A 25,511-nucleotide genomic window follows, 5' to 3' on the forward strand; every position below is an offset into this window, starting at 1 on the left:
ATATGACACTTTTGGTTATTTCACTCATGGTGTGTCATGGTGGCATAGTGGTTAGCACTGCTGCCTCATTACTCCAAGGACTGGGTTCGATTCCCGGCTTGGGTCACTGTCAGTGTGGAGTTTGCACGTTCTTCCTGTGTCTGCGTGGGTTTCCTCTGGGTGCTCCAGTTTCCTCCCACTGTCCAAAGATGTGCAGGTTAGGTCCATTGGCCATGCTAAATTGTCCTTTAGTGTCCCAGGATGCGTAGGTTAGAGGGATTAGCGGGGTAAATATTTGAGGTTACAGGGATAGGGCCTCGATGGGATTGTTGTCAGTGCAGGCTCGATGGGCCGAATGGCCTCCTTCTGCACTGTAGGGATTCTATGATTAAGTTAAGAACCACGTTTACGCATACAAAATGGCTTAACCAGTTTTAATAATAGCCCCATAATATTGATAGATGCCTGGGAAGATGTTAAAAGAAGGGCTGCACCACTCAATTCCAATAGAATAACGCCTTGTGGAGGTGTTGTATATGTATATATTTTAAGACAAACAAGTTTAAATTTTTGTTGCTCCAGTTGTCTTTCTGGAAAGTCTTTTTAGTCTATCTTGTTACAAAATGAGTAGTGCACTTCCAAGAGAACTAGATGCACCATAAAGTCTATGGAAAGACAGCAAAAAATCGCTAAATAAAAAGTTAAATATTCAAGGATATTGGGGCAGCTTTAAGCTTGCCTCACAGGGGTAACACTGCTTTTGCAGATCGGTGTGTTATAGAAATTGTTCGATTTTCATTTCCACAATTGTACAGTCAAGGTAAAAGTTCCCACCCACAAATGCCACAGATGGACTCTGATCTCAGGTAGATCGCCAAGAGCAGGTAGAAAATGAAAAAAAAAATTCCACTCAATGAGGAAGGAAATATACAAGAGCACGAAACTTCCTAGCATTTGGTTACAAAGTGGCAGTGGCTTAGGGATAAGTTTCCAGTCCACTGTTTCAGCTGGGAAAGAGTGCATGCAGCAGGAGGAAACTTAATGAAGCGAAGACAAAATGATAAAATGAAACAAAACTGAACAAATAAATATTTATAATATATAAAAAAACCAGCTAGACCCCACCCCACATTTCAGTGTTAGCTGCAAGTCTATTTTCTTTATTTATATGCATTTACTCAGTTCCAGTCTGATTAACGTTAATACAAAGATAGTTTTAAGAATTATGCAAGAGGAGATTGCTTTGTTTCAGGATGTTTCTACCTGAGTAAAATCATAATTATTTGTTCAATGAATTATCATGTATTTGTTAGTTGAAAAATAACACCAAAAGGAAAACAAATTTGTTGTTTATAAGTGGCGCAGAACAGAGGATGGAAGACTGAATGTGCTATTTATTTTTAAATAACTAAACAGACAGATATTCATTATTGTATAACATCTGCAATTTTAGTAATGATCATATTCGAGTCATTATCCTCAATTCATTAGAAATAAGAAAATGATCAGTTGACCTAATTTGCTTTGATTTAGTCAGGTGTTAAATAATACATTTCAGTTAGGCAAATGTCATTTTAATTATTGCTCCCTTTTCCAAACAAATTCAACCAAATCCCTATCTCAGCTTCATCAGTAATCTAATAGATTGTCCATAGCATGACTGTTGTTTAATTGCCCGTTTCACAACCTTTAACAGGTATAGGGGTATTGGATTGCATGCCTAATGATCAGGCCTTATTTATTATGCAGTCTCTCGAACCACTTGCATTATGCAAAAATCTCTGAGGATAACCGTGTCAAGGTAAATTGACAATTGATTGTGCAACCAATTGGCCACCAAAGTTTAGTGACAGTGAATTTTATTGTACATATCTGAATCACATCATAATAAGCACAGCACCAAAGTGATCCAGTGTAAATCTACAATTTTTAGATCAGGAAATGTTTTTTGTAACAAACAGAGAACTTACACAACAGATGGTCAGAATCACAATATACTTCTATTTAACTCACGGTATTATTTATGTCCTATTCACATTAGAACAAACACATCCACTCACCTCTAATATAAATCCTCTGCTTTTGAATTGTCTCCTGCTGAGTGATAATGTTATTGGCTGTGCACTCATAAGTTCCAGATTGATCCAGAGACACATTTCTGATGGTAAAGTTCAAAGTGATTGAATATTCTTTGGTGTTTATCTCATTTAGGCTGTTGAGATGATATGTTGTATGATTGTCCCTGCTCAGAAGACGGCAAGCAATATTCGAGTATAAAAATTTATTGGCTCGGCAGAATAGAATCAGGTCATCACCTTCAATAGGTAATGTATGATGTCCCATACCAATCTCAAATCCAAATTCATTAGGTACATCTAATAAGGCAAACAAAAATGTCATTTTAATTATTGCTCCCTGTGAAATGGCCATTTTCAACATCAATATTATTAAATCCAATTAAAAGTTGCAATGGAGCTGTTACAATGGTCTAATTGGTCAATTCACCAGGTAGTGGTCCACTAAATCCTGGAAGATCTTTGGCTTGATCTTCTATTTAAACCAAGATTTCAAACAGTGCAGCAGTTGGAATACAATAATTGACTTCAGTGTCCTAGGCACTGAGGCAAAACTCAGCCAGGGTATCACCCCCCATCCCCGCCAACCCCCAACGCCTAATGCCATGCCCTCCATAATTTGTATCCAATGTTTCCTATTCCAAAATATCCATGCGCGGATGTCAAGTGAGGACAAGAAACAGACTTGGTTGCGATAGATTACATTTGAATAGCCTACCAACACTTCTTGCACAGGCTCTGACATGAAAAATAGTCACTTTGGCAGTTTCAACAGGGTTTCTTGGAACAATGGAACTGTGTCCTAGCAAGAAAATAGTGAGAACATTGCAGTGGAAGATCACAATTGGCTATATTTTGATTACAATAAACCTAACAGTTTTTTCACAGTGTCTGTCACAGCACCCTCTAACGATGACTCACAAAAGTGGTCTTATTGGAAGATTCTATAAATATACAGTGTGTGATGGAAGTGGAGAAGAGAAGGCAAGTTGCTAATACACACTAGAATAATACAATGCTAATACTGTTCAATCTTGATAAACTTTTGACTAGTTTGCCAAGAACTGTTATGTTTGGATCAGGATTGTGCTTAGATAAGGAGTCCTGTAACCCACAGATAAAAATAGGCAAGTGTCTAACCTTTGCACCACCGCTGCCATTTAATTGTTCATTCAGCAATTCAACCTAAGCACAACAGAAAACCCACAACAAAAACAAATAAACTCATACAGAAGTGATTAAATGTCTAAAGCTCTGGGATGGAATTTGGCAGCGTTCAGAATTTGGCTTGACTGTTTTCACTGTGCTAAGCCTATAAAAGCTCTATCACTTTAAGCCAGGATCAGAATTTTGTATTTATTCACGTCGTTTGGATCGATTTTGTCTAAAGGGGTGAACTGGAGGCAGTTCTGAAAACCGGACATCTCTTCATGGATGGCGGGCGGCACGGTAGCACAGTGGTTAGCACTGCTGCTTCACAGCTCCAGGGACCTGGGTTCGATTCCCGGCTTGGGTCACTGTCTGTGTGGAGTTTGCACATTCTCCTCGTGTCTGCGTGGGTTTCCTCCGGGTGCTCCGGTTTCCTCCCACAGTCCAAAGATGTGCGGGTTAGGTTGATTGGCCATGCTAAAATTGCCCCTTAATGTCCTGGGATGCGTAGATTAGAGGGATTAGAGGGTAAAATATGTAGGGATATGGGGGCAGGGCCTGGGTGGGATTGTGGTCGGTGCAGACCCGATGGGCCGAATGGCCTCTTTCTGTACTGGAGGGTTTCTATGATTCTGTGATTCTTCTATGATCAGAAATTTGCTTAGATTAAGCCTGCATCCATTTGGAGTTGACTGTAACTTGGAAAGGCAAGTGTACAGGTACTGCACATATCATATAAAATCTATCAACTCAGAGATCGGGCATACAAGTTCAATGATGCTCATTTTCAACTTTGTCTCTCAGCTGTAACTTCAATATACATTTCCAATTGTCCATCCTTCATCAACTCCATTCAATTATGTTTGGACAATTTATTCACAATCTAGTTAGATATCAAAATTATGTAATACATTAGTTCTTTGTCTCATGCCCTTGTCACATAATTTACTGCTCATGCATCTGAAAAATGCAGAAGCCAATCAATAAAAAAGTCTATTGTATAATTAATATGACAAAAATTGTTTTTTTAAAACAACAATGCAAATAAGAACATCATTAAATTAGAATCAGGGTATAAGATAGAGTCAAAGTAGCCCACAAGAACAATAGTGTCATTTTAAACATAGACTAAAACCAGAATTTAAGTTTATTGGTTTTAAAAATATTTTTGAGGGAATGAGAAGTACAACACAAGCCATCAGAAGGTTAACCCAACTTCTGCACTCGAGAAGGATATTAATCAACCGCTCGATATTTAGAAAGAAGCTGATATATCTGAACCATTCACAGATTATAGGTTAACTATAAAACAGGATTAACTGATAGAAAAACAACAGCCTCACTGCTTTTTAAAATCTTCCTCCAAACTAACCAACACACTTTGAAATAATTTAAAGGGAATTTATTTACTTAAGCGATTTGAAACTTCCTCTGGAAATAGCTCACAGGTTTCCTGATGGAAGATATTGTTTATCTTTGCCAAGCACCATCAAGAATCTCAAAACAAAATGCATTTAGTGACACTGGAAAATCTCTGAGATAAGGCAGTCCTGTTCCTGTCTCACCCGTAGTAATTACTAACACACCCACAGTCATGCTGAGTGCCAGCAGAGAAAGAGGGCTATGAATTAACAACTGAGAGCTTGCTATATAAGATACGATGTGCATTGTGAAAACGTATGACCAACAATACAGAGAACACGGAGGACTCAGTGGCAGGATTTAAAATCTAAACTACATGTCAGCAAATGTTATGCTGTATTTCCAACTGCCTGATAACTTGTGGGTCACACCTGACATTTAGCTTTAAAATCCTTAAACCAATGGATAAATGGAACACATAACATTATTCCTCCAGTTTTATCTTGTCCTTTCCTGAAAGTGCTGGGTCTTTCAGAGGTATAGTTTCTTGGGGATCAAGAGACCTTTGTAGTCCAAACAAAAGGTTATTCTCTTGGAACCTAGAGAGTGTATTGGGTGGGGGAACTTCCACTTCCACACTCTTGGCACACACGTACTGGGAGAACATATTGGGAAATTGCACAAGCCTAGTTCGTGATTTTCCACCCATAATTTTTTTGTGGATGGAAAACTGCCACGTATTATTTCCTGCAACGTACTATTTCCTGAGCCAGAAGTGGAAAATTCTACCTGAATGTCCACAGCTATGAGGGACATAACAACTGAACTCGAGTCAGTCCTAACTCTGAACCCAGCCTCAATGATGGCGAGCCCAAACAACTGTGCAAATGACAAGACTGAAGTGTTTGTAACCATCTTTATCCAGAAATGCCAGGTGGATGATCCATCTCAGTCTCCTTTGGAATTTCTCGCCATTACAAAAGCCAGTCCTCAGTCAATTCGATTTACTCCATATGATACCCAGTAACAGCACACTAGATATAGCAAGAGATATATGGAATCCAACAACATCCAAGCTCTAGCGCTGAAGACTTATGCTCCAGAACCAGACATGCTGCTAGCCAAGGTCTCCCAGTATACCCACAACATTAACATCTACCCAACAAATTGCAAATTGCTCAGGTATGTCCTGTCCACCAAAAAGACAAATCCAACTGCCATCCCAATGGCTTACTCTCAATGACCAACAAAGTGAGGGAAAGGTCGCCAACAGTGCTATCAAGCAGCACTTGTTCACAAGCAACCTCATGGCCACTGTTTAGTTTGGGTTCCGCCAGCATCACCAGGCTCCAGAACTCATTCCAGCTTTTGCTCAAATATGAACAAAAAAGCTGAATCTTGGGGTGAGGTGAGACTGAACATCTTGACATAAATTTGATCGAGTGTGATCATTCAGATTCAGAGGAAAACGCTCAATTGACTGGAATTATGCCTTGCACAAAAGAAGATGGTTGGAATTATTGGAAGCCAGTCAGCTCAGCCCAACACATCGTTCTTGGAGTTCTTCAGGATTGTGTCCAAGGGCCAACCATCTTCAGCTGCTTTATCAATGATCTTCCCTCCATCATGGCCTACTCCTTCCCCTATTCCTTATGCTCCTATAGGGTCAGAAGTGGGGATGATCGCTGATGATTGCACACTGTTGTGCTCTTTTCATCACTCCTTAGACAAGGATGCAGTATATGTCCGCATGACCTGGATAATATCCAGACTAGTGGCAAATAACATGCACACCACACAAGTGCTATGTAATGACCATATCCAACAAGAGAGATTGTAACCAACTCACTTGCTGTTCAGTGACATTATCATAATCGAATTCTCCAGTGGGGGCTACCATTGACCAGACACCGAACTGGACCTACTACATAAATATTGTGGCTACAAGAGCAGGTCAGAGACTGGGAATTCTGCAGTGAGTAACTCATCTCCTATTCCCAAATCCTGCCCATCACTACATGGCAAAAGTCAGGAGTGAGATGGAGTACTCTCCAGTTTCGTGGATAAGTGCACAACACTCAAGAAACTCAACACCATCTGAACCATTTTAAACATTCACCACCTCCACCATTGATTCACAGTGGCCACATTCTGTACCAAACACAAGATGCTCTGGAACAACTGTGAAATTTTTTCTTTGACAGCACATGTCAAATCCGCAACTTCTACCCTTCATATGGAAAGGGGCAGCAGGTGCATGGGAACACCATCACCTGCAAATTCCTCTCACACACCGTCCTGATTTGGAAATATACCACAAATCATTGATTATCACTGCATCAAAATCATTGAACCTTCCCCCGACAGCACTGTGGGAGAAGCCTCACTATAGAGATTGCAATGGTTCAAGAAGGCAGCTGACCACTACCATATCAAGAGCAACTAGGGATAAGAAATAAATGCTGGCCTTGCAAGTGAAATCCACACCTTGTTAATTAACTTTTAAATCCTCAAATGCCCTTTCATAAGGGGGACTACAGGTATAGGCTAGGAACAGTTCCTGCTGCACTATCCCAGATATGATAAGACCAATTGCAGCATCCCTACATAGGAGCTGTTTGCATTTCCCCATGAAGCCACTGGGAAAGCCCCACACAATACAGGAAATTTTTAACTCCTTGGCAGAATCAACAATCCATTATAACTTCTGAGTTTCACTCCTTAGCTGCCCATCCAAAATGGGTTTCAGTGGTGTCTCACTAACTTGAGGCTGTGCAGATTTTGCAACTCAGTGGTTGCCCAGCTAGCACTCAGGTAAGTTGGGTTGGTGATAGTTTGAGACTGTTGTCTCAAAGAGGAAGGAGTTGTGGGGCTTTAATGGCCCAATCACCCCAGAGGAACACTCCTGCTCCTCACGTGTTTCACCCAGTAGGCTGTTAAAGTGGCCTCACCATCCTAATGATATCACGGTATTCCAATTTACATTTTTATGAGGCCTACACCTGAATCGCCAAGAAAACAGCAACTAAAATTCAGGAGTTAAATTTTAGCATCATTTTCACTTGGTTTACGCTGGGTGGGGTGAGTTAAGAGCACCCAAATATTTATCTAATTTTTTTATACAAGCTTGACAATGTCTGAGGAAATGTAATGCTAGCAATGTAAATATTTGTCAGTGAGCCAGGATTGGTGCCTCGGAAGGGATGCCTCATAATTTGTTACTCTTGCAAACATTTGTATGGTTGAAATAGGTTATGTGTTCAACAGTCCATTAAATGATTTTAATTAACTATTTTTGTATTTAAATGTGATAAAGATATGGGAAAGTCCTGATCTAAACAAAATCATAATTAATGACAACATTTTTCTGACTGACAGATGAGCCATTGCCACTCTAATCATTCTTGTTTTGTGCTTTTCAAGCTATAGTGAAAAATACTGCTTGACATTACATAACAAGCATTTAATAGACATTTCTATAAAACATGTTGAATGAAAATTTATTTTAAAAGAGTAATAGTCTGGGGCAAGTCAATAGTATTATGCTTTGCTGTTCAATTACTACTTGACAAGATGAGTGGATCTACAAGCTTCCCAACAGGGAAGGAAATAAAAGCATTGCCTCACCCACATGCAGACAGAAAGAACACATACACACATTTCACCTGTTTCAGCTAAGCAAAATAAGTGGTAGCCATTCGCTGACTCATTCCACAGGGCAATGCCTTGAATAATCAGGGTCAACCTGACTGGTTTAAATTCAAACGATGCTTGCCAGTTAACTGTCAGTCACCTGGTACATTTTTCATAGCAATGCCTCTACTAATCAGAGTCTATTTGCCAATCAGCACTTTCTTTTCATACAGTATAAATTATTGGTATTCTTGTGAGTGTCCTGATAAGTGCAAGATGAAAAGTTTTGGCATGTCTCTTTTTTCAGAAATGCCCAAATCTGTGCTACCAAATGACCAGTAAAACACTTCGGGTGGAATTTTCCTAAAAATAGCATAGTGTCAGGTTCTGACTGAAAACTGGCATGTTTCTCCCCAGAAACACAGCCGGGCTTTCACTCCAAATCTCCTGATATTTTATCATGTTCTGCCCTACATCATTCTTGTAGGGCAGAACATGATAAAGAAAGCAAGGCCAGCTCCATAGAGATTGGGGCATCTTTTTCAAACAGCACTCCGATCTCAAAGTCAAGCCCCCCCCCCCCCCCCCCACCCCGCGCACTTCCTTGACAGAAATGGGCACAAGGGGAACATCCCCAACCCTTGAACACAGAGAGCCATCTCCCCCCACCACTCAATGGTCGGGTCACCGCACCCAGACCACGCAGGCCTGGTGACCTGACCATCCCTACCCCAGTCTTCACCAGCATCAGGACACATCTCCCCCACAACAATTTCAATGTCTGCACTGAGGGGGAAGGGCCTGAAGGGGACAAGCCCATGATGCGGGGGTGGGGCCACGACGGGAAGGCGAGGGAGTTCTGTAGTGGGGGGAGGGAAGGGGGTAATCTACATGGGGAGATGTGGGGATCAACCAGGACGGCGATGAGGATGGCGGCGATTGGGAAGGCAGTGATCGTCCGAGGCAGCAATCAGGGAGGGGGCACAATCGGCTGGAGTGGGAATTGGGGGATAGATCGGGGGCGGTTGGGGGGTGGGGGGGGGAGTGACAAATCTCCTCGTGCATTGTGTACACACTGTTCACAGTGTACTGGGAATTGGGGTGCCTGCGCAATGGCACCTCTAGAGCTCAGCAGCCAGCTTCCTGGCATGAATAGGCTCCACCCACTCCCCCTGCTGGCAAGAATCACATCTAGGCTCTTTTTTTTAAAGTGCTGTATGATTCCGTCTGGGAGATTGCTCCCTTGATGTTTCAGGTTAAGATGACCTTTCATCAGAACAGATGGACAGATGAACCAGTTCTGAAGACAGGTCATCTCGACCGACATAAAATGGCCTGGATTTTCACAACAAGGGAGAACCTCTCCAATGAGGAAGGTAAGATGCCTTTGGGAGAGATAAGGTGCCATTTCAGATTAATAAAAGTGGACATGAGTGTACAAGAGTGACTGCTCTTGACATCAAGGCAGCATCTGGCTGAGTATAGTATAAAGGAGCTCTAGTAAAACTGGAGTCAATGGGAATCAGGGGGAAAACTGTCCTCTGGTTAAAACCAAAATGGCTATGGCTTTTGGAGGCCAACATTTCAGTCCTAGGACATCACTGCAGAGTTGTGTCCTCAGAATAGTGTCCTAGGCCCAATTATCAATGACCTTCCCTCCATCATAAGGTTAGAAGTGGGGATGTTCACAATGATTCATGACTCCTCAGGTACTGACGGAGTCTGTGTCCATATGCAGCAAGACCTGGACAAGATTCAGACTTGGGCTGATAATTGGCAAGTGACATTCATAGCATACCAGACAATCAACATCTCCAATAAGAGAGAATTTAGCTATCTCCCCTTAACATTCAATGGCATTGCCAACCATCAACATCTCAAGGAGTTCCCATTGACCGGGAATCAGCAATGGAAATATTGTGACAAAAGGGCAGATCAGAAGCTGGGAATTCTGCAGCGGGCAACTCACCTCCTTAAATCCCAAAGCCTGTCCACCATCTAGAAAGCACAAGTCAGGAGAGTGATGGAATACTCTCCACTTGTTCGGATGTGTGCAAGATCAACAGTGCACAAGAAATTCTACACCATCCAGGACAAAGTAGCTGGCTTCCAGTACTCTGTCCACCACCTTAAGTATTCATTCGCTCCATCATTGACATACAGTGGCAGTAGTGTATTCCGGATGCACTCCAGCAAATCATCAAACCTTCTTCAACAGCACCTTCCAAACTTATGACCTTTACCAACTGGAAAGACAAGAGCAGCAGATACACAGGAATATCAGCACCTGGAAGTTCCTCTCCAAGGCACACACCATCCTGATTTGGAAATATATCGCCGTTCCTTCACTGTCACCGAAACCTGGAACTCCTTTCCTAAGAGAATTGTTGGTGTATGTACACCACCAGTTGAAGAAGGCAGATCACCACCACCTTCAGGGATGGGCAACAAGCCAGCCTTGCCAGCAATGCTCACATTCCATGAAGGAGTACTGCATAATTCAAGGTGCTGTCCTCCAGATGAGATACTAAAACAGTGACTTGAAGGTTTGAATTATAAGGAAAAGGTGGATAGAGTTGGGACTTTTTTTCCCTGGAGCGCAGGAGGCTTAGGGGTGATCTTATAGAGGTCTATACAATAATGAGGGGCACAGATCAGCTAGATAGTCAACATCTTTTCCCAAAGGTAGGGGAGTTTAAAACTAGAGGGAATAGGTTTAAGGGGAGAGGGGAGAGATACAAAAGGATCCAGAGGGCAATTTTTTCACACAGAGGCTGGTGAGTGTCTGGAACAAGCTGCCAGAGGTAGTAGTAGAGGCGGGTACAATTTTGTCTTTTAAAAAGCATTTAGACAATTACATGGGTAAGATGGGTATAGAGGGATATGGGCCAAACGTGGGAAATTGGGACTAGCTTGGTGGTTAAAAAAAGGGTGACATGGATAAGTTGGGCTGAAGGGCCTAATCCCATGCTGTAAACCTCTATGACTCCATGACTCTATAAGGGATAACAAAGAACAAAGAACAGTACAGCACAGGAAACAGGCCCTTCGGCCCTCCAAGCCTGTGCCACTCCTTGGTCCAACTAGACCAATCGTTTGTATCCCTCCATTCCCAGGCTGCTCATGTGACTATCCAGGTAAGTCTTAAACGATGTCAGCGTGCCTTCCTCCACCACCCTACTTGGCAGCGCATTCCAGGCCCCCACCACCCTCTGTGTAAAAAACGTCCCTCTGATGTCTGAGTTATACTTCGCCCCTCTCAGCTTGAGCCCGTGACCCCTCGTGATCGTCACCTCCGACCTGTGAAAAAGCTTCCCACTGTTCACCCTATCTATACCCTTCATAATCTTGTATACCTCTATTAGATCTCCCCTCATTCTCCGTCTTTCCAAGGAGAACAACCCCAGTCTACCCAATCTCTCCTCATAGCTAAGACCCTCCATACCAGGCAACATCCTGGTAAACCTTCTCTGCACTCTCTCCAATGCCTCCACGTCCTTCTGGTAGTGCAGCGACCAGAACTGGACGCAGTACTCCAAATGTGGCCTAACCAGCGTTCCATACAGCTGCATCATCAGACTCCAGCTTTTATACTCTATACCCCGTCCTATAAAGGCAAGCATACCATATGCCTTCTTCACCACCTTCTCCACCTGTGTTGCCACCTTCAAGGATTTGTGGACTTGCACACCTAGGTCCCTCTGTGTTTCTATACTCCTGATGACTCTGCCATTTATTGTATAACTCCTCCCTACATTATTTCTTCCAAAATGCATCACTTCGCATTTATCCGGATTAAACTCCATCTGCCACCTCTCCGCCCAATTTTCCAGCCTATCTATATCCTGCTGTATTGCCCGACAATGCTCTTCACTATCCGCAATTCCAGCCATCTTTGTGTCATCCGCAAACTTGCTGATTACACCAGTTACACCTTCTTCCAAATCATTTATATATATCACAAATATCAGAGGTCCCAGTACAGAGCCCTGCGGAACACCACTGGTGACAGACCTCCAGCCGGAAAAAGACCCTTCGACCACTACCCTCTGTCTCCTATGGCCAAGCCAGTTCTCCACCCATCTAGCCACTTCTCCTTGTATCCCATGAGCCTTAACCTTCTTAAGCAACCTGCCATGTGGGACTTTGTCAAATGCCTTACTGAAATCCATATAGACGACATCCACGGCCCTTCCTTCATCAACCGTTTTTGTCACTTCCTCAAAAAACTCCACCAAATTTGTAAGGCACGACCTCCCTCTTACAAAACCATGCTGTCTGTCACTAATGAGATTGTTCCATTCTAAATGCACATACATCCTGTCTCTAAGAATCCTCTCCAACAACTTCCCTACCACGGACATCAAGCTCACCGGCCTATAATTTCCTGGGTTATCCCTGCTACCCTTCTTAAACAACGGGACCACATTCGCTATCCTCCAATCCTCAGGGACCTCACCCGTGTCCAAAGAAGCGACAAAGATTTCCGTCAGAGGCCCAGCAATTTCACCTCTCTGATGACATCATGGGATGCTGCATGAGGCAATTTAACCAAAGTCCTGTTTACCTTTCCCAGTGTGTCAGATGAACATTAAAGAACAGACAGTTCTCCCAGTCTTCTGGCCGATGTCCCTGTCTCAACAATCAAAAATCCTAATTAACTGATCATTCGCGTCGTCGCTGTCTATAATACAAAATGCCCATCTTCACAGTCAAACAAATTCAATATATGTTAAGTGCTTATAAAAGTTCCCGAGGGTTGTGATAAAACGCTGTACAAACACACATATTTCTTTCAGATATCAATCAGTAATTTTTTTGCTGATATCTCGGCAAACAAAGCTGGTTGTTAATCATTCCATTTCAACTCGTCGCTCTCTGTGATTTGTCCTTGTATTTAAAGCACACCTTTCCTCCTATTCATTGTGGCCTTTGAGGAAACTGGCAGTTTTTAACCTCCTTCCTTCCCATTATCTGAAGTACCATTTGACATAGTTGAGGTGAATTTGCAGATCATTTGCGACTCTCAAACAGATATGATAAACCATTAAATATTGTCAGCACAGTTAGCGTTGGATAAGTGTTTTTTTAAGACATCAAAATGTTAATGTGTGGCTCTTTATCTGGAACCTGTTGGTCAGCAGACTTCTTGCAACCGTTCTCTTTCTTTTCAATCTGAGTTACTTAATCACTGTTAGTTAATACCAAGGGCTGAATTTCATGCTTCTGCTGGGGGAAGGAACAGAAGTGGGCAGGAGATGAAAATACTGGCGCTGGTTGGCGTACCCATATCCCATCGCCTGCACAGTGACCTTGAGAATCCACCCAATCTGATAATGGTGTCAATTAAGGTCCTTAAAGAGCTCATTGACAGCCATATTCAGATCTTGGTAGGGGGGAGTGGGCTGCAAATAAGCTGGAACAAACATAGATTGGGTGTATGGAGGCAACAATACAACAGGAAGCCAGTCATGTGCTCCATAAAAATTAGGTGAATTCCATGACAGAGTTAATGGCTGAAAGGGGGACAAGACTATTGGCATTCAGGTGCCATCTGTCCATCTGGGCAGAGAGGTCAGTAAGCGTATGGGCAGTACGGGGGGGTTTTCACCTTCCTGGCAGAATGGAGGCATAAGAGGAGGGTCCAAGCCTTCCAAATAGAATTGTAATTCCTCTGAGTGCAAAGAGGGCAATAGTTGTTAATGGGAATACAATTCAGATTTAGGGTCCGGTACATCCTCTGCAGGAAAGGCCAAGCCCTGGTTAAGAGGAGGGCAATGGAGAGGGATGAGGGGCAGAAAGGCAATGGAGACTAAACCGTCAGCATAGCGAGTGCCGAAGACAGAACTATCTTGGGAGATGACAATAAAGCAGTACCAGAAGAGACTGTACCTATCCAGGCAGATGGTCACAGACAGTTGTGTCCTTGTCGCTGAAGAATTCACATCTGGCAGCACTGCTCACTATGCCCTGCCAGTGGATATTAAAGTCACTGTGGCCTTGAGCTTCTTTGCCTCTGGTTCCTCCAAGGTTGAACTCTGGACCCTGGTGGCGTCTCGCAGCTGCCAGCTCTATATCTTTCAGGTCACTGATATCCTTTTTGCAAAAATCAGGCACCGCATTCAATTCCTGATAAGTAGAGCCTCACAGGCTAAAAGGCCATCCCTGGTTGCCCTCAGGTGAAGGGCATCACCAACTGTGGCCATCTGTCCACTCCACCCAGCCAGCTGCTCAGTAGGACAATCATCAAACAGACCATCGGGCTTCAGGAGATGGGTTCGGTGCCTAGACCATTTGAGTTGTGCCCTGCAGGGAGCTTCTGAAGTAATCACACGCATGGTGGTCATCCACTGCACTCCACTGTGACGCACATGAGCTGCTGGACTCCTCCTTTAGAGAATGTGGACCTGAGGACAGTTAGGCCCTCAAAGGACGCAATTCACCAGAGAAAGAGGAGGTGGACGAGGATAGGAAGTGGAGGGGAAGATGCAGAACATGGAGTTGCCCTGGCTGCACAGAGAGCTGCCTGGACCCGGTGTGAGGCTCCACGGTTTTGTCAGGATGCTGTGACCATCAGGGATCATCTGATTCAGGTTCCTTTCGACTGAACCCCTCTGACCCAGGAGGAATAGAACTGTCAAGAACTCACTCTGAGCTGTCTGCGAGGACAACTCACTCTTATAGCCAATGAAGGACATCAGCCTAAAGATTTCATTGTTTCTATTCATAGATGATCCCCTTCACCACCTCATCCCTCTTCTCCGTCCCACTCACTGTTTTTAAAGGAAGGCTCAGATGTCTGGCTTCAGGCCTCAATATTTATATGGTGCTCTAAAAGACAAAGTGTACATTTACAAGTAAACCCACTCACCGCTCTGCCTGATGGCCTTTGGTCTGTCTCTCCTCTACACTTCTCTCCTTCTGACCTCGAAGGAAGTGGAGGCTACCTGCACACTGGTTTCGGCTTGCAGCTGAGATGCATGTGGTAGTTGTCCTCACTGTGCAGGTGCCAGTGGAGGCATCTCCAGAGGCAGCAACATGGCATCGTTGCTGGGGCAGCATTGGTCACTTGGCCCTGCTGCATATTTACTCCCTCAGTCAAACAAGGAGGCAGATGATAATAATGCTGCACTGTGAGAGGGCGGCATCTCTATGCTCCTTGATCACTGCCTCAGACCTCAGCTGGCTCTCCTAATGGCTGGAGGGGAATACCAGCTGGGGCACAACTGGCATGCCTCCTAGGCATCTTTGCGCCATCAGTGCCAATGACCAGTCAAGGCTACATAGTGTACCATGCATTCTCATCATACACTCCGTGTCCTGACACATATGTCGCACTATGAGGTTGACCTTTTATTCGATGGAGGAGCTCATGTTCTCTTAGCCCTGAGCCATTGTGATACAAATGAGCTGATGGACTCCTCCATTCTCTGCCAATGACCTTGCATTGCCTCAGGGAACTCTGAAATGTGGGAGCACATCTCCTGCTGGTCTAGGTAGAGCTTCCTTTCCTGTGCCTCCTGATGTCCTGTACTTGTGCCCAGCTGAGCAAGGCTGTGTCTGTCCCTATCCTCCGATAAGTACTGTCCACGGCTACCTCTGCCTCTGGCACCTCCTCCTCTGCACTCAAGACATGCTTACCACCTAGTGTCGCCTTATCTAAACATGCGCAGGGACCCACTGAGGTGGCTGTATCTGTGCTGGTGGTAAGGTGTGACGGTGCTTGGTCTAGAGTTTTATTCTGGGTGTGCTTGGCCCGGTAATGATTCAGGAATTGGTATTATTGCCACAACATCTGCATCTGTGGGAGATACAAGAAGAAATCAGGAGAATCAGCCTTGGTGAGCAGAAGCCTCTGCAGTGCTGAACTTTCCAATGTAATTCAGGCCGTGATTCTCTGATCTCAGCTGCGGCTGGGACTCTCCGGAGCCGCGGCAGTGAACGGAGATTTTGCTGGGTGCCAAATTCTCCATTCTCACTGGCAGCTCTGGTGGGGCACATGAGACCAGAGAATTCCGACCACAGTCTTCAGCATGCTGTCAGATATGGTGAGATGCAATGCGTCCACTTAATGAACACATTGCATTCATTAATCACTATCTCCAGGATGGTCATCCATCTCACCTTGCCCAACTTCCTCGTGGCCAGTGACGCTGGCGATGTCCCTATCTCCCCCCTCCATGTGGTGATTACATGCAGGTATGGAAATTGTTCTCCTGTCTGGATCCTCACTTGCACATTATGTGCCCTTTACTTACCAAGACAAAAGAGAGTGTGTGAAAAGCGTCGCTGGCTAGTATGGCTAATCACAACAACGTTGATTCATAGGATGCTGCAAGGTTGAGTGTGGCCAGGTTCCCAATGCACAGTAGCCATGAGCCTTACTGAAGGGTCAGTAAATGCCCTAGGCACATACTCCTCCCATGTTGAGGAGCATTTATTGCCCATCCCTAACTGCTCTTGAGAAGTTAATGATGAGTCACCTTCTTGAGTCACTGCGGTTTGCTTGGTGTAGGTACGTCCACAGTGCTGTTGGGAAGGGAGTCCCAGGGTTTTGAGTCAGTGACGATGAAGGAATGACAATACAGTTTCAAGTCAGGATGGTATATGGCTTAGAGGGGAACTTGCAGAGGTTACTGTGTTCCCATCTACTGCCCCTGTCTTTTGAGGTGATAGAGGTTGTGCTAACGAAAGAGCCTTATTGAATACATCTTGTAGATGGTACTTACTGCTGCCACCGTGCATTTGTAGTGGAGGGAGTGAATGTTTAAGGTGGTGAATGAGGTGCCAATCAAGTCCTGGATGGTACTGAGCTTCCTGAGTGTTGTTGGAGCTGCACTCATTCAGACAAGTGGACAGCATTCCATCCCACCCCTGATTTGTGCATTGTAGATGGTGGACAGGATTTGAGGAGTCAGGAGATGAGTTACTCACCACAGGATTCCAAGCCTCTGATCTGCTCTTGTAGCCACAGTATTCATATGGCAGATTCAGTTCAGTTTCTGGTGAATGGTAACCCCCCCCAGGGTGTTGACAGTGGAGGATTCAGCGGTGGTAATGCCACTGAATGTCAAGGAGAAATGATTAAATTCTCCCTTGTTGGAGACGGTCATTACCTGGCACTTTGCTGGCTCAAATGTTACTTTTGCACATCACACTCCTACTCACAGTATCACTGACCTACATCCAGGACTACTTATTTTGGGAGAATGATTTTCTCCTGCTTCAAGAAAGATCTTTAGGTCCACATTCACCAAACTTCCCTGCCTTAGGTTCCAGCCCTCTGCCTCTTCTGAGACATCTTTCCATCAGCAGGTAATGCAATGAAATGGCAGCCACAGTAATTGCGGCCATGATCTGTTTAAATCAGGCCTACTCCCTTTCAGTCGTGCCTTTGCTTCTCCCTGGCAGCTGCTAATTGGCTACCCCAAACACAATCTTGCCAATTATCGGTCTGCCTCCATCCAAATCAGAGACTGTAACCCCTGGGGGCGGGATCAGGACCTGGAAATTTCCAACTCCTGGAAGGAAGATCCTGCCTCTATTTTCAATAGACAAAGAGCATGAACCAAGTTCCCCATTTTAATGCCTGCTCATTGCCTGTTACAGAGGACAACACTCTTCTTTGTTGTTAAAGAGAAACGAGATTCCTGGTAGCTGCAGCACTGGAACTAGGAATGTTGAGCGCGTATTCTCAATTGACATTTGCACTTGTGCTTCCTATTGGAACAGTTTCAAGTCTTGACTAGGTCAACCATGAGAGGAAAGGAAAACTGATAGGGTGGAGTCCCTTCCGATATCACTCCAACTTGCCTCCTGAGCTGTTCATCAAGAAGCAGTGATGACAGAAAAAGAGACTAGAACTATCCAGGTATCCTAATAAAGGAGGATAATGTGCAAGAAGGGAATTAACTGGGAAAGGGAAAGCAAATAAAAAGAAGAAAATGACTGAAGAGTTATTAGATTTAGATCCAAGTTAATAATGCTTTTTGATAGTGGAATAAAACTCCTTTGTTCTCCCCTAATGTGGCCATTAGGAGTTTTGTTGCAGAGTTTTGTTTAACCAAACCATACCATAGTTGCCTGAATAGAAATTCTATTATAACCACTGCCTACCATATTGATACTTTGAGTCTATGAATTACTTGAATACACAGGGGAAGTAACTAATTTTTAAATTAAAACTGTTTGATTCCAATTCAATCTCCAGGGGCGGAGTGGTGGCACAGTGGTTAGCACTGCTATCTCACAGCGCCAGGGACCTAGGTTCGATTCCCGGCTTGGGTCACTGTCTGTGTGGAGTTTGCACATTCTCCCCGTGTCTGCGGGGGTTTCCTCCGGGTGCTCCAGTTTCCTCCCACAGTCTAAAAGATGTGTTGATTAGGTGCATTGACCCGAACAGGTGCTGGAGTGTGGCAACTAGGGGAATTTAAAAAATAACTTCATTGCAGTGTTAATGTAAGCCTTACTTGTGACTAATAAATAAAACTTTAAATCTAGATATTATACTCCAGGCCTATAATTTAACGAAGAAAACTACCATTTTAACAAGGGTAAATGCCTGATACTTATTTAGGTTTAGCAACTTTCCTACTAGATCTTGGGAATTACTCCCTGTCTTTTATAGAATTTGTGACGAGTTTGTAATGTCAATGGATTGGATTGGAAATTGACGGGGATTACATGGGGCGATCCAATTTAACAGGTTACCATCCAGGTAGCAACATCAAAAATTATTCCCAATTTTCCCAATGTTCTCCTTGCCAGCCACCATCCTCTATCAACTACAACTTGTTTCAACTCAAATGTTGATACCCTGTACTATACACAACTTACATGTTCATTAAGAGTGAAGTACAATGGCTCTCTGTTCCCAAACCCATAAATCTCCTTTTCTTCAAATCAGTCCATGACCCCTCAGCAACCTCTTCAATTTTATAGCAGTTCCAATTCCCTTAATTTTCCGAACTTGGCCTCCCTTTAGCCTAGCTTTTTCCTCTCCCTTGTCCCTGACCCCTACTCCATATCTCACAATTTGTAGCAGATTTTGTGGCTGCTTTGGCCTTACTCTCTTGATTATCCTCCCTGAATACCTTCACCTCTCCCTCCATGTTTAACCATCCTCTCACTATGTTTTTGTCAAAACTTTCGCTCATCACCTTAGCTCAGCCCTATTGTTTAATCCACCTTTCCTATTCCAAATTGTTTTCTGTGCCCTGTTGCCCCACCTCCCTCCATATTAAAGTGCCTGGGGATGTTTCCTCTTTGAAGTCAACATGCAATGTAATTCCTGTTTTAGTCTCTTACCTGTAATAAAGAAGTTAATATTCCTTTCATCTTTTCCAACTTTGTTTAAAGCCAAGCAGCGATAAATTCCAGAAATATTAGCTTCAGCCACCACCAGAACACTAACAGTCTAAAAGAAAAGGGTGGAAAAACACAATAATGTAATACATCCTTTGAATCTTCTCATCAAATGGAAAATTTCCTTTAGTAGAGGTGTGACAGGCACAATTACTCAATAGTCCCACTTTTTCATTTACATAATTGTGAAATTGTTACGTTTCAACCCTTTGAAAATGTTTTATTCCAAAACAATGATATTGGTAGAATAACAGGAAAGCTCTCCCTGTGGAACCATTACATCTTTATTGTTCTGTTCCTGCCTTTGAATGTGCAGGCAGATTTGGTCTGTGTCATACTTAATGGTTTTGTAATCATAGAATCCCTGGAGTGCAGAAGGAGGCCATTCAGCCCATTGAACCTGCACCAGCAACAATCCCACCCAGGCCCTTCCATATACAGATAGAGTGCCTCAAATGCAGCAACCTTTGGACTGAATCCATGTCAGATTGGTTTTGGGGGGAAAAAAATCAGAATCCCTTAATTCAATGAATAAAGGAATCTTCCCTTGGGTAGGGCAGGGTCAAGGTTTGCCAAGTCGTTCCAAGTGTGGGGAAATAATATCTGGTTTTCAGACACTGTCAGTATTTGGGGAGCAGGATTTGAGGTACCCTTCCTGTAAAGAGTAATGTTAATTTGAATTTTTAGCTTGAATCAAATAAATATTTGTTTATGTTTCAATGAATATGGTGGTCATTGTTTTGGGAACTTGCTTTGTATCAATTTTCTGTTTTTAACATTGTCAGCTTCTATCAATCCCCTCAGCCCCAGCTACCATTCAAAATCAGCAATGGTACGCTTGAATTCTCTTGGTTGCAACAAGTGCTGTATTTATTATCAGTTTAGCCATGGAGTATAATAGCATTAAAAACTGGACAGCATTTGATTTGTCCAAAAGAAGAATGACCTCAGGATGATCCCGAAGCACTTTAAAGCCAATTAAGTACTTTTGGAGTGTAGTCACTGCTGCAATATAGCCAGCCAGTTTGTGCAGAGCAAGATTTCACAAACAGCATTGAGATAATTGACCAGATTATTTGGGTGTTGGTTGAAGGATATGTTAATTAGGACATTGGAAAATTCCCTGCGATAACCCCCACGAGGTCCATGGGAATCACTGATTGATTTCCCTGTGGGGTTCATTGAATATGAGTTCCCCTGGTAACAGGCAGTGGCCTGCCCAGCTGGAACTCATTACCTGAGCCTTTTATAAGGCAGGTCCAGGACTGGGCCTGCTGAATGGCAGTCCCAGGCAGGGGCTAGTGTGTGTACACCACAGTAGTGGTTTTACTTTGCATTCTGTAATAAACTATGTTCCTTTCCAGTCAGGCATCCTGAGTCATTGCATTGGCGATGAAGAATAAGAAACGTTTTGGACAGTATTGCCTTTCAATGAACCTGGTAAGACAGTGATGGGGATATATTGAAAATGCCACTGTTTGGGAAACTGGAAACTTATGATGCTGATGCGGAGGATTGGCCCCAGTATACCAAAGGAATGCAAAACGTCTTGCCAGCAAATGAGATAGAAGGGGATGACTGGCAAAAAAATCATCCTCCTGACCATTTCTGGGGCCCCATAACCATCTGATTCAAAGACAATATTGCTGCCATTGAGCCAAGCTTGACAGTTATTGTTTAGATTTGAGTCGCTTCTTTATCTTATACTTACTTAACACATAAAATTAGAATAAAACAGCCAATTTAAATAAACATATAGATTGCTTCTTCCCCAATGGTATGTAATTTGGAAAACTGGACTAATAATCCAGAGAATGTGAGTTCAAATCTCACCATGACAGTTTGAGGATTCAGTTAAAAAGGGCTGGAAATAAAAAATTGATATTAGTGAAGGCGACCTTGAAGTTGTGATTACTGTAAAAACTGAACTGCTTCATGAAGGCATTTTAGAGAAGGAAGTCCACATCCTTAGCCAACTTGGCCTATGTGAAACTCCAGCCCACATCAATGCGTTTGGCAAACTAGCAAGCTACTCAGTTCCTACAACCTTCTCCAGACAACTGCTGCTAGGCATTCTGAGTAATGTTTCCTCTAAGCTGTGTGGCCACACAAAGCCACAAAAAAAACCTAAAGTCCTCATGTGTTTATGTGTAAAATATTTAAAGGGGCTTCACGCTTAAATACCTTGCCCACACACACACTCCAGGAAGAATGAAAAGAAGTTTCCAAAGTTCTTACTATCTGCAAGGCGTTTCTTAAAAAGAGCACACTTGCTTAACCTGTGGGAGGCACGGTTTGTGATGACACAGTCTGGATAACATACACTTTTATCTCCCTCCCATAAGCTATCCATCCAAGAAATGTTGAAATTCCTCCCATGTGTGGTGGAGAGATTTAAGTGATCAGCAGACCTGGACCTTGAACCCAAAATCGTTTAACATAATTTACGATGACAAGAGACTGGGCGTTTTGGTAACTGAATGATCCACAACTTTAAAATGTTTCGAGCATATATTCTGTCAGTACCTCTAACAGAATGGCATGACCTTTGGGGTGTGGGGAATGGAAACCTTATCTCTCAGGAAAACAGTGATGGAGCTTTTTTAATAGAGTTTAATAATTTAAGGGCATTATCTTTGCTATTCTATAATTACTTTGTTCAACTGTTCTCATTTATGAAGTAGTTTATACGGAAATGTTACTAAAACATTACAGTCATCATTCTGTTTTAATCAGAATGATTTTGTGCTCATTTCCTGTTCTTTCCTTCAACCCTGATATGTACAATCTTTAATTATTAGGAGGTCATATTAAGGAGAACATTAATTACATTACCATCATTATGTTGTCTACTCTGATAAATCCTTTGACCTACAATTCCTTGATTTCAGGGACTTTTCATACAGCGTTTTACAGCTAATGATAACAGATTGTTCATGGCTTTGAATAGAATTGCACTATTGAAATATTGTACACATGAAGAAATGTTTAATGACATAGTGTGATACTAATATTCTTTTAAACATATGTGTGCCTTACTGCGATCACCATGCAATGTAGAGATAACCAATGCCAATTTGATCACTAATTTTCATTTTGAAACTTGGCAGGATTTTTCAAAACTGCATGTGCTACTGTCAAGAAGATTTAACCTTTTCAATGGATTTCAGTTCTAAAGAATTAAATAAAGGCCACAAATTCTTTAAAAACTCAACATCTAGGACATTGTGTCAGAAGATTCTCTGAGATTCTTAAAGAGTCATAACATTCATTTGATTCCTCTGCTAATATAACTCAGTCATTCATATAGTTAATTTTTTAAAGATGGCCTATCTCCGCGACCATTATGTCTGGGGCTCAGAGTGTAAGAGAAGAAGGGGGGAAGAAGCACCAATTTGGCTAATTTAATATTCAGGGGTCATGGCTCCAAGTCCCATTAATACTCAAATATTTTGGGCGGGATTTTACGGCCTCGCTCGGGCGAGACCAGAGGTTCCCACCCGAGGTCAACAGAGATTTCTGTTGTCGGACCCTCGCTCACGTCGATTCCGTGACGGGTGAGGTGGTAGAATTCCGGCCATCATCTCGAGTGAGATGTGAATACATTACTGAGGGAGTGCTGCACTGTCAAAGGTACTGCCTTTCAGATGAAATGTTAAACAGAGGCCAGGCCTGAATGTTTATATAGACATAAAATATTCCATGATACCATAAAAAGAATTGTGTCCCAGGGAACATTTGTGCCTCAATCAATACCATGAACAACATACACTCATTTGTTGTATGTGGGACCTTGCTGTGCATAAAAGTGGTTGCTATACTTGTCTATATAAACATGGGCTGTGATTCTCCCATCCCGCTGCACTAATTATTTGGGGCCACCCAGGGAGCCGGGCAGCAGGTGGGGTGTCCCCTGAACATGGGCATCCTGGCAGTCCCAGCCTGTGCCCCCTGGCTCTACCCAAGGGGCAAAGTGCCCATGCCAGGGGACACTTTGGCACTGCCCATTGGTCATGGAGCATATGGGGGGCAGGGCCTGAGGGGGATGGGGGTGCCTGATGGTGCTGGGACCCAGGAGGCAATTGGGATCGAAGGGGGCAGGAGGGAGGCCAGTGATCAGGGCGGGAGGGTCTCTGCCGAGGGGATGGGTTCTGTGGCGGGGGGGGGGGGGGGGGGGGGGGGGCGGGGGGAGTGTTCTGCCCAGGGGGTTGTGGGTCTGGCTGCAGGAGTGTCTGAACTGTGGGGGGATGGGGAGGATTGGCACTGCTGGGGAAGGGGGGGTGCTGGAGATCGGGCCATTGGGGGGTTGGGGGGAGCAGCACTGTGGGGGTGCTGGTCTGGCCAGCAATTGAGCTGGCCAGCAATTGGGAGGCTGACAGTTTGGGGCCACTGCGCACGCACAGAGGCCCGCTGGTTTCAGCTTCCTGGTCAGGAATAGGCCCGCCCCCTGAAATCTAATGATATTCACGCTGGTGACCTCCGCATTGCACAGAGTGTGGAAGATTCTAGTGTGAACTCCCAGTGAAAAAAACTGTGTGATTTACTCCAGTTTTCCCCCGAATTCAACACATCAAATTTATTTCAGAGAATTCTACCCATGGTGTACACTTCAAAAGTAACCCGTTGATTGTTAAATATTTTGGGACATCCTCAGGATACAATAAGGTGCTATATTAACACAAATTCATTCCCCCAAAAAATGAGAAGAGGTCATAGTGAGAGAAAGAATTAGTTAGTGCAAAAAAAATACTTTTTTATTTATTGATAATTTGTTGATGAGTATAGAATTAATATATTGGTAATGTTTGACTGGGATGATATTCAAAATAACACTTTCAATTTTATTACAACACTTGGACTCCAGCTGCACAAGCACAGACTTCAGTGACAACAGTAAGAGCAGATGCTGTAGGACAAGAAGAAAGCAAGAGAAAGGTTTAAGGCAGGCCTCAGAAGGAGAGTAAATTGGGTGAATAAACAGTCAGCTATTTCTTTCTTCAAAGTTATCTGTAATCAAAGACCTGGGAGGTCAGTGAGCATGGGGTGAACAGTGAGTGGCTGTCTTAAATCTATTTTTGTTAAATTTAACTATTTGCCTAATAAATAGAGACGTGGCAGGCACTTCAGTCCTCTGTATGTGCATCCTCTATGGGGACTCTAGAATGCTTCATGTGTCTTGAAAAACCACATGGGCATGAAGTGTTGTCAGCTGGAGGAGTTCAAGCTCCAGGTTTTGGAGCTGGAGAAGGAGCTGGCATCACGGTGGTGCATTCATGAGGCTGGGGACTATGTGCTATGTGGATAGTATGTTTCTGGAGGTGGTCACCCTGCTGCTTAAGAGCACACAGGTACCCAGGTGATCAACACTTCATGAAAGAGGACAAGGGGTCCAAAGGGTGCATTTTGCTTTCTAACCAGTGTTCAGTGTTGAATACTGTTGAGGGTGATGGTTCGTCAGACTGAATCTAATTTCATTATGATCATTGCATCCTGATCTACATTAATGACCTAGACTTGGATACGCAGGGCATAATTACAAAATCTGTAGGTGACATAAAACTTAAAAGTATTATAGACTGTGGCGAGGCCAGTGATAAACTTCAGATGGACAGAGGCATGCTGCTGGACTGGGCAGATACATGGTAGATTAAATTAATGCAGAAACATGTGAAATGATGCATTTTGGTAGGAAGAATGAGGAGAGGTAATACAAAATAGAGGGTACAATTATAGATCATTGAAGGTGGCATGGTATGTTGAGAAACTGGTTAATAAGGCATAATGGATCCTGGGCTTTATACATTGAAAGAAGTCTCACAACACCAGGTTAAAGTCCAACAGGTTTATTTGGTAGCAAATACCATAAGCTTTCGGAGCACTGCTCCTTCGTCAGATGGAGTGGAAATCCCATCACTTCCACATCACTTTATACATTGAGGCATAGAGAAC

At 43.4% G+C, this 25,511-nt stretch overlaps 1 protein-coding gene across 2 annotated transcripts in view; it reads right to left on the bottom strand.

Annotated features, from left to right (window-relative positions):
- flt1 (fms related receptor tyrosine kinase 1) overlaps positions 1–25,511 on the bottom strand; it is a 211,922-nt gene that overhangs the window by 72,513 nt on the left and 113,898 nt on the right. For both annotated transcript variants that reach the window (XM_078222195.1, XM_078222196.1), the window contains exons 12-13: positions 19,506–19,614; positions 2,040–2,354 (exon numbers count right to left, since the gene is read on the bottom strand). In XM_078222195.1, the coding sequence (XP_078078321.1) occupies positions 2,040–2,354; positions 19,506–19,614 (424 nt within the window). The remainder of the gene's footprint in view (positions 1–2,039; positions 2,355–19,505; positions 19,615–25,511) is intronic.

Source organism: Mustelus asterias, chromosome 10 (assembly GCF_964213995.1).
Source record: "Mustelus asterias chromosome 10, sMusAst1.hap1.1, whole genome shotgun sequence".
Lineage (NCBI taxonomy): Eukaryota > Metazoa > Chordata > Chondrichthyes > Carcharhiniformes > Triakidae > Mustelus > Mustelus asterias.